This window comes from Parasteatoda tepidariorum, chromosome 5 (genome assembly GCF_982258835.1).
Source record: "Parasteatoda tepidariorum strain Cologne lab strain chromosome 5, Ptep-v5.0, whole genome shotgun sequence".
Lineage (NCBI taxonomy): Eukaryota > Metazoa > Arthropoda > Arachnida > Araneae > Theridiidae > Parasteatoda > Parasteatoda tepidariorum.
In genome coordinates, this window is record NC_141759.1 from 60,886,547 (window position 1) to 60,901,901 (window position 15,355).

General features: G+C 27.7%; 1 protein-coding gene across 1 annotated transcript in view; it reads left to right on the forward strand.

The window, feature by feature from the left end:
- The window catches only part of LOC107450970 (ankyrin repeat domain-containing protein 54), a 17,215-nt gene extending 2,247 nt beyond the window's left edge, over positions 1-14,968 (forward strand). The window contains exons 3-9 of the mRNA XM_043055396.3: positions 966-1,013; positions 2,110-2,208; positions 5,518-5,589; positions 8,208-8,255; positions 9,943-10,067; positions 10,894-11,001; positions 13,513-14,968. Of these exons, the coding sequence (XP_042911330.2) occupies positions 966-1,013; positions 2,110-2,208; positions 5,518-5,589; positions 8,208-8,255; positions 9,943-10,067; positions 10,894-11,001; positions 13,513-13,575 (563 nt within the window). The 3' untranslated portion in view covers positions 13,576-14,968. The remainder of the gene's footprint in view (positions 1-965; positions 1,014-2,109; positions 2,209-5,517; positions 5,590-8,207; positions 8,256-9,942; positions 10,068-10,893; positions 11,002-13,512) is intronic.
- The last annotated feature ends 387 nt before the right edge of the window (positions 14,969-15,355 follow it).

Genomic DNA, 15,355 nt, shown 5'->3' on the forward strand with positions numbered 1-15,355 from the left:
CAATTTCTGTGACTTAAAGTACCTTACTTTTATTGGAAACATTCATATTTACATATACAAAGAGTTATTTGCCATTAAAGTTCCCTACTAAAATAAAAAAAACTTTTTGAACATTTATCACTCTTTTTTTTTTTTTTTAACTGACTTATTGCAGGTTTCTAAAATATGTCATATTTTGTATTTAATAAACATTAATTACTTGTCCAGGGGTCTGTCTAGATTTTTCTGAGAGGTACCTATTTTGTGAAAATTTAGACATAATTTGTGGAAATAAAAAATTATATTGAAAAAAATCAACACAAAAATATGGATTTATAGTTACGAGACCCAAAAATGAAATTTTAGGAAAAAGTATTTTGTGAAACTACTGTTTTTCCTAAAGTTGAATTTGTGAAGGTACCACTAAACGGTAGTAAATTTGGCTTGGACAGACCCCTGTTGTCAGACAAATAATCAATGTTCATTAAATACCGAAATTATATACCAATTTATGAATATTTAAATTAATAATAAATTTGAATTGTTATAAAAATAAGCCTTAGATTGTTTATTGCTGTAGAATTGATATTATTAAAATAACAGTTGCATGTATAACTTATATGGGATATAAAGAAGTAACAAAGCCAAAGAATCATTAAAAAATTTTGTTAATTTACTAACTTTTAATTATTTCTGAATTTTTTTTTAAATATTAAAACATTAATTAAAAAATTAATTGTGCGCAGATAGACTCTTGAAATAGAATAATTATTGTACTCAAAACAAAAGGTTTTTGTGACAAGTCTTATCAACAAGAATTGTAAGCATCATTATGTGTACACAGCTGTGCTGTGAACTATGATAACAGTTTGAAAATAAATATTAATTTTATTTTATGAATTTTCTACATGAAATTTTCAAATCTGAAATGAACTTGAAAGCATTATTAAATACTTAAGAAATTTTCTCCCTTTTTCTCTTCATAGGGGAAAGGAGGTTAAGAGCTGCTGCTAGTGCAAATGCTTTGGAAACAGGTATGTTTTTGTTTGTTTAAATATTTTTATTAACTTAAAAAACACTAATAACTTTTAGTTTTTTGCTTTTTTTCAATGCAAAATTGGTGAGATAATGGTTTCTGTATACTAATTAATATTCCTTCTAAACTTGTGAATGTATCAAATGTACTTGTAACTTGATATATAATTATACACTTACTGTTCAATTTTAGTATTTGAAACAACCAAATTTTAAATTTTTTTCTTTTTTTTTTAAGTTCCTCCAATTATAAATGTTTAAGTTTTTACTACTAGCTCTTATCCCTTATCAAAGTTTTATTCTCTTTTTAGTGAGAAATTTGTAAAATGTTGTTTGAGCTAAGTATATTATATTTTCTCTTTTTGGTTGTCTATTTATTTAGTTTATTTAATTGTGAACTTTTAAACAGTGTTTATTTTATTTGCTTAACAAAATATTAACAATATTCTCTTTTAATTCTGCTGCCAAAGTCTTAGTAAAAAGAAAGGTTTAGATAAGTTTAAGATAGTTTTGGACAAATTGATTTGATAGTAGTTTTGAACAAAACCTTGCCAACCTCTTGTAACTTCATACCACTAGTTTTTATTTATTCAATCAATATGGCTTTCTTAACTTTCTTCTCTTTTTTTCCAAAAATAAATATGTATAGCTACTCAGTGAAAAAAAAAATTCTTTCCTGAAGTGACAGCCTACCTGACATTGTATTTGTATTTTATGAGAAAAATGGAAAAAAAATAATGTAATGTTTTGTAATAATAAGCTAGTGGCAATTTATATTTTTGCCTTGAATAGCATTAGTTTAATATATTTATATATTGATAAACTCAAATATTTGTTTAATTTTTTTATCAAATATCTTGTTCTGTTAAATGTTTATCGCATGTATATATTGGATGTTTCTTACACTATTCCTTAACATGGCATAGTGCCATGTTATCATCAATATTCTCTATGATGGCAACATTTGGCAAACATATATCTTTTTTTTTTCCTATTCATTTATTTTCCATTAAATTAAAAATTTTGTGTCATTTTTAAGTCAAATAATATTAAATTCAAAATAAAATAGGTATACTAACTATTTAATTTTTGCAGTGAGAAATTTATTAGACAATAATGTTGATCCATGTGGAGCTGATGGAAGACAAAGAACTGCTTTACACTATGCTGCTGCTGGCGGGCATATAGAAATTGGTATTTTATTTTCATTGTGATTTTTATTTGCATAAAATTTGTAACAAAACCTTTAATTTGTCAAAGTTGTTCTTTGCTATTCTTATTATTTTAGTTAGTTTGCCCAGTTGACTAAGTCACCTTTAAAATTCCAATGCTCCTGCTTGTTGGATTAAAATATCAAAGTTAGCATAAATTTCAAAATATTTTTGAGTTTACAGTCGAACTTGGATAATTCGAAGGGCAAGGGGCCTCTGCGAAACTTCGAATTATCCAAACTTCGAATTTACCAAACAATGTTATTTTTATGTCTTAAAATAATTACTCGTAACGGAAATTGCGAAACAAAGATTGCTTATTAATTTTAAATTAAAACGTTACAATTTTTTAAAATATTTAGCTATATCAGATTGCTTTAAAGAGCTTGCTTGATTTTTTCTAACAAAATCTTCAAGAATATTTATAGCTCTAAACACAGCTTCACTTACGTCAGATTGTCCTTCTGCATAGCGTCGATATTCTGATAAATGAACGACTGCCTCACTTGAAGTTGGAATTGGCCTCTGTTCTTCTACCTCATCTTCAATATCTTCTTTGTCTTCTGTTGTAATATTCTTATTGTTTAGAACTTCAGATAGAATATCTTTATCCGATAATTCTCCACAAATGTCTATATTTTCATCCATACTGACGTAATCATCGAACGGAATGTTGTCTTCCCATGCAACTGGGAGAGGTAAATTTTCTTCATTAAAAAGTTCACTCGGGACTGTGTTCCTGATGAATCCTGCCTTCCGAAAACAATTTGCTATTGTTTTTTGGCTGACTTTGGACCATGCATTTAAACACATTCTTGAAGCATCGAGGAGAGTAATGGGAAGCTTTTGGGAAGATTCAGTAAGGAGGTGTTGAACGACTAGACATCTGTAAAAATGCTTCAGATTTTTAATGATGCCTTGGTCCATTGGTTGCACCACTGATGTCATGTTTGGCGGGAAAAAAACAATCGTGATATTTTCCATAGTGGGTATCGATTTATGAGCAGTGCAGTTATCAATAAACAGGATGATTTTTCTGTTTTTTCTTTGGTATGTGCGATTTAGATCAAGTAGCCATTCTTCAAAAATATGCGCCGTCATCCATGCTTTTGTTTTAGAAAGGTATTCTATAGGCTTTGATTTGACATTTTTGAAACACCTTGGACTTCGAGATTTTCCTATCATTAGTAATGGTAATTTCTCTGTGCCATCCATGTTTGATCCTACAAGTAAGGTGATTCTATCTTTACTATGCTTTCCACCACTACATTTTTCACCTTTAAAAGTAAGAGTCTTTGCAGGGGTACATTTGAAAAAAAGTCCTGTCTCATCGACATTAAAAATGTCTCTGTCCTGTGTATACTCAATAATTTCGGCAACTTTTTTTTTCCACTCATTTGCTGCACCTTGGTTCACACTTGAGCTTTCCCCACACACAGACTTGAAAGAAATTGCATTTCTTTCTTTAAACCCATCTAACCATCCGGAGCTTGTCTTGAAGCTGCTGTTACCTAAACTGATGGCAAATTCTTCAGCTTTTGCACGTACAAGAGTTCCACTGAGAGGGATGTTCTTGTCCCGTGCTTGTTTAAACCACTTTGCAACACACTCGTCCACGTCAGGATAATCAGGCTCTCTAGCTCGCTTGCGATTTCCATTAGATTTCAAAATTCTTTCTTTATTTTTTAAAAAAGTCGAAAGAGTGTTAGGCGCTATTCCAAACTCTTTTGCGATGATGCATTTTTTTTTTACACCCTTTTCTACTTCTCGAATTACAGCAATTTTTTCATCGAAAGATAAGGTTTTATACGGCTCACGGGGCTTACTAAATGACATGCTGGTACTGAACTATCACTACAAAACTAAAATCACAATGTAGAAAACTCAAGTAATGTCGACTACAGTCCTAGTGTTTAATGCCGTGATTATACACCAGTTTCCCGGAGTCGGATGCAAGGTGATCTCATGAAGAAGAAAAACGCACCACTATTGGAGGAACACCTGTCAATCAACTGCCCGATGACCTTTGAAGGACGACTCACGTAGACATAACTTTTTTCAAGATCATGAAGACTCGCCTAGCCGGTGACAATTTTTTTCTCCTCCGCTCCGACCAATGACATGTATGCATCCTATCACGTGATTCAAAATACCCTTCCCGTCGTCCTTTTTCCCTCCCCCTTGTCCTCCCTAAAACAATTTCCATAAAAGCTGAAAATAACCAGAATACTTTTCAAAAATAACTGCATTTAAACTAGATTTTGTCATTTTTGAAAGGGTAAAAACTTCGAATTAAAGAAGTTGGATTTCGAAATAACCAAGATTTTTTAGCATTAACTGAGTATACATGTGTCTAGGAAAGTAGAAAAGCTTCGAATTATACACGAATTCGAATTAAAGACGTTCGAATTATCCAAGTTTGACTGTATATTAAAATTTTGATTTGCAAATATTTCTTATTACATATATTGAAGAATAGATTATCAAAAAATTTTACTAAACTATGCAATAATCTTTAGAATTAAAAGTAATTTGTTTATTATCTGTGTTAGGTTTTCAAAAATTAACTGTCTTGCTGCAAATAATGAACATTATTTTTTATATACTGATTAGGCCTTACTGTAAAGTTTAATCAAAACACATCTCAAAATTTAAAAAATAGTTATTAATTTCGGATTACTTAAGAATGTTGTACTGATAATTAAAAATTCTTGAGATTTGGATAAACACTAAATATGTTTTCAAGGTTAAATAAAATTGAGCATAAATCTTGTTTTATTTAATTTACTTTTGTATAGACAAATAAAATAGTTAAGAAAAAAGATAAATTGTATTTTTTTATACATATATTTTTAAATTTTTTTTATTCATTTATTATTAACAGTTTATTCTGTTCAATAGATTATTGTATTTGCATGTAGCTTATAAGTTTAATTGACTGCTGATGCTCAAATTTCTTGTGAATGTGAATAATAATTTATAAATTAACTTCTTCCTCATTTTTTTTTTTTGAGGTCGAAAAATTAAAACTTATGTATTTTTTTTTAAATGAAAAATTTAATGATCTCTAACATTGAGATGTTGTGACTTTGTAAGCTCGTTATTATTTAGTAAAAATTTTTAAATACATCAGATTTTATTGTTTTCCTCATTCATTAATTTTTTATTTGCTTTATCAAAATATTGATTTTCAGAAAAGTACATTTTGTACCATTAAATTTTAAAAAATATGTAAATGATAATAAATCAAATAAAATAATTATTTGACTGATATTTGTGTTTTCGTTTTTAGCCAAGCTTTTAATTGAGAGAGGAGCTGATCCTAATCAAAGAGATTCTGTTGGAAACACTCCACTTCATCTTGGTTAGTTTTTATTTCATCCTTTTTATGTAGAAAGCTTATTTGTTATTGATGTTAGCTGATTTTTTTATGCTTATGTTTATTTTTAGTTACAAAATGCATGACATGCTAATAGCTATTTGAACGTTATACTCAGAGTTTGTGGTTGTCCTGATATTTCTGATTTCTCAGATAAAAAATATTATATCCTGATATTCCTGATACTTTTTCTTTCTTTGTTCAGAATATACTATTTTGACCAAAACACAATTTAAAAAAACTCTTCTGAATTTTTTTAATATTACTTTCACTAGAAAAGAAATTAGAAAAACTAGACTTTTCAATATCAAAACTAATAGTTCAAAAAGTGAAATCCGTAATGTTTTCCAGACAAATAGGAGTTAGTGTTAAAAACAGAAATGCTACTTTATCTTCATCTTTTCCTTGGCAGAATTAATTATTTGCTAAATTAGTATAGGGACAAGATTTTCCTAATCAATTCCATCCTTTTTTAAAAATTGTTTTCTATTTTTGTTGCTTACCATTTATCATCAGCAGCAAGCACTTGTCCCTGAGTTTGTCTGCAGAGGTGTCTCACTCATGGTAGCAAATTTTTAAATCTTTCTTCTTTAAGATTCTCTCTCCTGTCTTCTTTTTAATATTGCACTAGAGAGAGTTATTCGTGATTCATACATCAATACCAGTTGTCATAATTTTACTAGATCAGTACAACTACTTGCATATGCTGATGATGTTGGTGTAAATGCTCGTTCCCTTCCTGCCCTGAAAGAGGCATTTCTTGCCCTTAGAGGTGGCTGCAAGAAAAATGGTCTTAGTCATAAATGTAGAGAAAACAAAATATATGTTATTTTCAAGAAACAGAGTCTCAGACCCCAATCTTGAAATAAATTCTTATAGATTTGAAACAGTAAGGAGTTTTAGTTACTTAGGATCAATTATTACCATTGACAACAGAATGACTGCTGAAATAAAAAAACAACTCTAGCTATCAGCCAAATAGTCTATGGGCTGAAAAGATTAATTAAATCTAGGTTTCTTTCTAGAAGAACAAAGTTCTTAATCTACAAAACTTTTGTCAAGCCAGTCTTGACATACTCTTCTGAAGCTTGGACAGTGACAGAATGGGAGGGAAATTGTATCACAATATTTAAAAGAAAGATTTTGAGAGATTATTGGTGGTGTACATGAAAACAATAACTAGAGAAGGAGATTTAACTTTGAACTGTACAAGATTTATAAACAACCTGATATTATTAGATACACAAAAACAAATAGAATGAATTGGATGGCCCATGTAATTCGAATGAGTGATGACAATACAATAAAAAAGATACTGATTTTTAGACCTACTGGAAAAAAGAAAGCGGGGAAGGCCGCACTTGAGATGGACTGACTCAGTGGAGTCTGATTTTCTTGCAACTAATAAAAAGAATTGGAGATCAGAGATAAATCAGAAGTCGTTACGGAGAAATTTTCAGGTGAAGGCATTGGCTCACATTGGGCTGTCTGGCCAACTATGATGATGATGAGGTTTCATTCTGATTTTTTTTTCTCCCTGAAAGAATCTAACCATGCATTTGCAGAACTCCTAAATGTGCCTGATGTATAAGTTAAATACTACTGTAAATATTCTGTTGTAGCTCCTATTCTATAAAATATTGTAAGTTTCTTATCTCTCTCAAATTATCTATTGTTTTGTACCTAGAATGATCCTTGATTATTGAAGTTGATAAGCAATTTAACTATTTGTTCTATGAAATTCTGAAAGTAACCTATTTAAGTTGTTATTTACCTTGACCTATTTAAGTTGCAGTAAATTAAGTTTTGCTAACAAAGAAAAAAAAATGTCATATGGCCAAATAGTATCCATTATCTATTTCAATTTGAATAAAAGTTCTAAAGTTAACTTTTTTTTAATCTCTTGTTGCTTTTAATATGAAAAACAATATGTTAATGCTAATAGAAAAACTATGATTAAAGCTCTGCTAGTTACAAGTTTGAAAAAAAAATGTTGTTTTAAATCTTTCTTACTATAAAAAGTCGATTTTTTTTTTCTTATTTTATATTATAAAATTAAAAAATGTCATAAGTATTGGTGGTTTGTTGGTCTGAGAACACTTAATCTGATTTGGATGACCGAAAAATAATTAGTGGTTCGCTGGCAAAAAAGTGATTTTTGTCAAGAAATAAAAAAGAGATTATACATTAATTCAGTTTTTGCAGCAATCAGAACGAGAAATTTCAGTTCATTTCTGCTTAGTACATGTATCCATGAGGAAAAGATTAAATTCTTTGTGCGTGCAAAATAGAGTAAGGAAAAATACAAAGCCTAGTTCACTACAACATCATCAGCCAAACAGCATTATTGCATTGACAAAATGAAGAAAATTACAAATGCTTAAAATACAAATAAGGTAAAAGTACCAGTAAAAGTGGTTATGGGCTTGAAATCTTTTTAGTTACTGATCTCTTGGAACAGTAGCTAAATTTTTTAGCTTTCAGCATTGCATTATGTATTGGTGATGCATTTAAATTTAGTTTGGAATTTTATTTTAATTTGCTTGGATTTTATTCATGTAGTATCTTAAATATTTAATCTAAAAACTGAAATTGTTTTTCAGCCGCCTGTACTACGCAAATTGGAATGGTCACTTTGTTACTTAGAGCAGGTAAATTTACTTTGACATTTATTTATTTTTTTATGTCAGTAGTAAACAAACAATTGTCTTTTGTTTTTGATTAAAACTTTAAAATATGTCAAATTTTAAAAAAATCTTCAGATATTAATTAAATTTAGGGCTTAGGCATGTGTAGAACTTCTGATATGAAAATTTTGTTCTATTTATAAGTTATTAACAGAACAGTTAGAAACAGTTAGAAATAAAAGTATTTCACATCAGAAGCCAAAAATTATGCAATTAACTAAATTTTTATTATCGTTGTTGGATTAGTATATGCATTTTAACTTTCAGATTTTGAAACAGTTTACTAAAATATAAATACTGAATGATGAGAATGTAGAGAGATTAAGCACATGTAAGCACTAAAAAACAATATTGCTACACTTATGAGTCAAGTGGCTATATATTACTTTCTATATTTATTATTGTTTAAATGTTATAACTAATTTTTCAATTTTATTTAATAGTGTTCAATTATTGTCAGTTATATTTTGCTTAAATGTAAGGCTGATAGTTATTTTTTTTTTTTTAAGCATGCTTAAAATTTTTTTTTTTTGTAGAAAAGATTTGGTTACCAATTCCCATGTGACTAAAATTTTGCTTGCTTGATATTATTTATTTATTTTTTTGACAGGGGTCAATACAAAATTAGAAAGTTTCTTAGAACTTCTTAAAAAATAATAACAATACTTTTCAGACTGACAGTAAATGTTACCCAAATATAAAAATGACTCAAATAGCACAATTAAACTGCAATTTTTTATGAACCACATTGACTTTGTGGGAGTTAACAATGAAATTTACAGTAATTAGAAATTTCTATAACCAGATAATAACTGTTAACTTTTTGCATCATTTGTTTAAATATTTGCTAAGAGATTGAAGTTTCAAAAGCTAAGCTAACAATAATTGATTATTAGCAGATTTTATTATTATTTATTTATTTATTTTTGCTAATAATAAATACTTAATTGCATATTTTGTGCTTATGAGTATTTGTATCTAAAAATTATTTAAAAGTATTTTAAGACTGATCTGTTTTAGACTAATGTATCCATATTTAAAAGGAAAGTTTAATGATATGTATATTGATCTATATATCGCAAAATTCCATAAAATGCAAAGCCTCTGGTTTAAATTTTGCAGTGCTAAGAACTTTGACTGTGTATTCATGTGTATTAGATTAATGATTACCTATATAACCTGAAAGACGTAAGAATGCATAACCTGAGCCTGATCTAGAAATGAGAGGGTGCTAAGCACAAAACTGTCAGGGGCCCATTAGTCGCTACTTTAAATAAAATTTACTTATTGTTTAAGTAACAAGGATGAAGTGTATTTAAATTATTTAATAACATAAGTAAACTACAATGTTTTAGTAAATTTGAGCTTGTATTTATTTCAATCTTTGATTACTCAAATTCTAATAGACAATTCTTAAGGAAAATCACAAGAAGAAATTACTTACAGCATTTAGGAAACCTTAGGCCTGACCCTCTCTGGCTTTATGATAAATCAAGCCCCATGCATAACTTTTTATAATCTTTCAATAACTCAAAATACGAACAGTTATTACCCATCATTTTGCTTTTTACATATGAAAATAATATTGCTTAAAATGGATGTTTGTTATATTAGGGTATTTTCTTTTGTCTGAACTTTGTTATTTTTTTAGGTACTGATATCAATGCCTTAGATTATTCTGGTCGCACTCCATTTCATCTTGCCCAATCTAAACTACAGCTTCTTCAACGAAATGCAGAATACTCTTCACATGAGTTGAAGACAGAAGTTATTAAGGTAAATCATTTTGCTGCATTTGTATATTGATGCAAAATTTTAGTTTTCACCCCCAGTTACATTATAAAAAATAAAATAAAAAATCATCAAATTGAGGATTTTTTACTTACTTGTATGGAACTCTAAGTTTAATTCTTCTTAACTGCAGCTGATTTAATTTTAAGCTTCAGAAACTTGCATTTGCATGGCTCTTCATAAAATCTATCCTTTATCTTTTATATGTCAACACTTTAAGAATTTTTCACCACTATACTCAATTTTATAAGTATAAAACATATTGTGATGATATGTGAGTATAAAATGTCAATGTAATTAATTAACAGTCTTAAAATGGCACAATTTTTGTTGGAAAAATTATATTTTAATCAGTTTGTTTCCTTATGTTCTAAGCATGCTCTTCCACTATTTAAGCTTTTTAATTTCTGAATATTTTTTTGTTAAAGAAAATTTAAGTTTATTTTGTATTTACAACTGATATGATATTCGTTTTAAAAAGGTTTTGTATTGATTTTTACATATTCTGCTGGATTAATTTATTATAGGAATTATTATCCTATTAATCTAGATTTAAAAATTTTCCTATGGTCAATTCAATCTACTGTAATTTTTTAACTTATAAAAAGTGGGACGGTATTATTATAGAAAGGATAAACCATGTGTACAATAGACAATAGGAAATCCATAGGAACTAATGAAATTTACAAAGAAAATTTAATTTTCATTTGATGTTTTTTTTTTTCCTGATATCTTCAGTGTTTTATATATTTATGAAACTAAAATAATTATTACCAATGAAACCATTTATAATTTTTTCTTCTTCTTATAGGTATTAGAAATGATGCAGGTTTACTTACAAAGGTTTGGAAGAACTAGCGACATGGGTTTTATTAATGCATTTTCTAACAGACTTCATCATCATCAGACTAGAGAAGAGGTAAGCATTTTAGTGATACAATCTTATTTATTAATAGTTTGAATTGAATTATTGATATATTTTGATGGCATTACTGTTGGAAAACAAATGGACACTACCAAAAAAAAAAAAAAAAAACGGACCACCCTGAATAACTTTTGATCTTATGATCAGATTTTCATGTTCTAAAACTCAGTCTTAATGGTTAGACAGATTGATTCAAATATGCTAACTAATTACTGCAAGCTAAAGTTATGAAATTAGACACAAAAAGGTACTTCCTCTGAATTGACATACCTTTTTTTCAATGAATTCGAATTTCTTACCAAAAATAGGGTCCTAATTGTTTGGTCGGTAAAACGGTCCATAGTTTGGACCCTATTATGTTATTCTTATTTTATGCATATTTTGCCATATCTCAAGAACTTTTTAAGCAAATTTGGAAATTTTTGCCCACAAATCATTTTAAAGAATGTAATTTTACATGGCAAAATACGAAATTTTATCGAAATCTATCAAATAGATCCCGAGAAATCAAAATTTAAACATAGAGATTTTAAGTTCGATTTTTCAGGAACTATTTGACCGACTTGATTCTTTAAAATGATGCAAAAACAGATGTACTTTACAATTCAAAATTTTTCGATTATTATTAAATAGATAATAAAAATAATGAATATTTGCTAAAATTTATTTATTTAAAATGATGCAAAAACTGGTATACTTTACAGTTCAAAATTTTTCGACTATTGTTAAATAGACAATAAAAATAACGAATATTTACTAAAATTTATTTCTTGCCTGGAATTATCTTTAAATTACATGCGAGAACAAATTTCATAATTGTGGGCAAAATTTTTAAAAAGTTCTCAAGATATTGCAAACAAAAAAAAAAAAAAAAACAGTAACATTAAGGGGTCCCGGCTTTTGACCCCTCTACTGATCAAATTATAGGGATCAAATTTCTGCTATCCCCTAAATTCATTAGTGAGAAATTTGAATCTGTCAATAAAAAGATATGTTTATTCTAAAAAGTGCGTTTTTGGGTCTAATTTCATAACTTAAAATGTTGTCTGTTCTAGTTAATTAGCAAATGTGCTAATTAATTAAGTTACCCCCTCGAACCATTAAGATTTAGTCCTAGAACATGAAAATTTAATCATTGGATCAAAAGTTATTTTGGGTGGTCTGTTTAAGAACGAATAAAGATGGATGTAACAAAATAAAACTCTTCATAAAGAACTAGTCATTTACTAAATTTAGTTTTTTTTTCTCTCAGTTATATTGTGTTTATGCATGCTAAGATTTGACAAAAAATGAGATCATTTTCTCAAATTGTTGAAACATCTGTTACTTTTTTGAGGGTAAAAAGTTAATATAAATAGACTTCGCCAGTATACCCACACTTACCCACTAAGCTTTACCATTTTTTTCTTTTCTGTTTTAGACTGGTATATAAACTATTTAAAAAGGCATACTCACTTTCAACATATGACAGCAATATTCTCTGTAAATATTGCCTTTTCTTTATTTTGTTTTAATATTTTATTTTTTTAAAAAAGGGAGGCTTGCAGTTTCTCTTGTTGTGTATGAAATATTTCCTTTCTTCATTTTGAAGTAATTGATTCAGTTACTCTTAATATACATTACTCTTAATATGTAATAATCTGCTACACTTCTTGTACAGTTGAATATTGTTAACTCAATTGGCAGAACTATTATAATTATTTCATATTAACTGAATTTCATCATGATTTTGATACATCATTTATTACCTACTGACAATACATATTGTTTAATACATCAATGTGTGTAAATAATACAATTATGTACCAGACAAAATAAGCTTTAAGATTTCTACTAAATTTTTAACTATTTTATTTCAAGCTAAAATAGTACATATTTTAATATTTCAATCACTTTATAAACATGCTTATTATGTGTGCTTACATCTGCATTTCTAATTTTCTTTCACGTTACGCTATAATCAGCTTGAGAATTTCATGTTAAACATGCAGGTTGTGTTGTTGCATTTTTAAAAAAGAGCTTAAAGGTGCTTTTTTTTTATTTGGTGTTTGTAAAAAGTGCTTAATTTTCTATCTTTTAGAAAAAGATTTCTTCTTTGCCTTGTCGATTGTCATTCTAAATTACAAAAAATGCATTATTTTCACAATTTTCTCTGCAATCTTTATCAGAAACTAGTTATTTTATTATGATTATACAAAGTTTTTGAATTTTATTATTTTTATGTTTTTTTAGTTATAAAATAATTGTTATTGCTTTGCAGAACCTAATTATGATTTTTCTTTTTTTTTTGGAAAATGATAAAAACATTTCTTGAAGGCTTAAAAGGTACTTATTTTTTGTTTAAAAATTTGGCTACGCACCCTGGCATGCAAAATACATTATACATAAAATGCAAAAAAATATTTAAAAAAGTTAGCAATTATTCTTGATTAAGTAACTGTCAAAAAATGATTATATCTTTCTTTTTTTTTCTCTCATTTATATTTATTGCATATTGCTTTGCAGGTTGATACTGATGTAAAAGATTTGTTATCCAATCTTTCTCATTTGAGCTTGCAACCAGCTTAACTCCTGTTGTGATGCCTTTTCTCTCAATAATTCCAACTATAAAACCAAGTTTTGATAAAGAGTATTTTTTGAACTGGACTACTACATTTGGTGCATTATGTGATTGAAAAACTTTTTTTATTTGTAACGAAAAGATTTTTTTCCCCATTTCATGATGGAGATACTTTTTTTGTGCATTACAGTGTAGTAACTTTAGATGTTATGGATGTTATATTGTCTGTACATTTTCATATTTTTTAGTTTAGTTTGTATGAGCTTACAGTGGTTTTTTATTATTAAAAAAAGCTATTGATACTGCCGTTTAAGAATTTATGTGTTTCTGTGTGTTGTCCTTCAGCAGATTTTATAGTTCATAACTGACTATCTCATTTTTTTTGTACCTTCTTCAGTCTTTGTATAAATTTTATTTTTTCCTGTCAAATATTGGAAAGTTGTTTTTCCCCTTTATAGGCCAAATTCATTTTACCATTGAGAAAAATTAACCATTATTTTAGTATATTTATTTTCCCAACTTTCTTGAATTATGTTGTAAAAATATATTTTCACTCTTGTATACAATTTCATGTATACAATTTCATGTATACTTGTCGCAGCAACACATAAAGAATTTGTGTATTTCTTTGGGTTGTTCTTCAGCAGATTTTATAGTTCATAGCTGAACGTTTTATTTTTTCCAATCGAATATTGGAAAGTTGTTTTCCCCCATTGTAGACCAAATTCATTTTCTCATACCAATGGGAAAAATTAACCATTATTTTAGTATATTTATTTTCCTAAATTTCCTGAATTATGTTGTATTAATATTCACTATTATATATAATTTCATGTATAATTGTTGCAGAAACAGATAAAGAATATATGTATTTCTGTGGGTTGTCCTTCTGCAGATTTTATTGTTCATAACTGAACTTTTTATTTTTTTCCATCAAATATTGGAAAGTTGTTTTCCCCCTTTATAGATCAAATTCATTTTCTCATACCAATAGGAAAAAGTAACCATTATTTTAGTATATTTATTTTCCCAAATTTCTTGAATTATGTTGTAAAAATATATTTTCACTTTTGTATACAATTTCATGTATATTTGTCGCAGAAACAGATAAAGAATATATGTATTTCTGTGGGTTGTCCTTCAGCAGATTTTATTGTTCATAACTGAACTTTTTTTTTCCATCAAATATTGGAAAGTTGTTTTCACCCTTTATGGACCAAATTCATTTTCTCATACCAATGGGAAAAATTAACCATTATTTTAGTATTTTTATTTCATTAAATTATAATGTAAAAATATTTTTTCACTCTTGCTTTTAATTTTTGTTTTTATTGCTATATGTTTTTGTATAGTTGTGCAATTAATTCTTTGTTATGTCAATAAATACCTTTTGCTTGTGCATATTTAAGATGTCTTTTTAGTCGGTAAATCCAATCACTATTTAGTTCACTAAATTCATTAAATAGATTCAATAAATTCATAACATTAGTGCAAAATTTTAAATAATTTCACTTTTTTTCCAGTTTTATATTCTCTTTTTACTCATGAGAAACTGTATAAATTAATGCTTTGTAGTATCAGTGTATATTTAAGATTTAATTTCATATTTTCTGGATTATAAAGCATCAAGTCTTATACTAGTTATTCGTCATATGAAGATTTAATGATGGGAAGAGTAGATACACGACAGTGTCATTTTAATTTGTTGGGGGGGGGAGGGGAAACTAAATGCTTAATTCAAAAAGAAAAATAATTTCTAACTGAAAAAAAACAATTTTTAGAAAATGT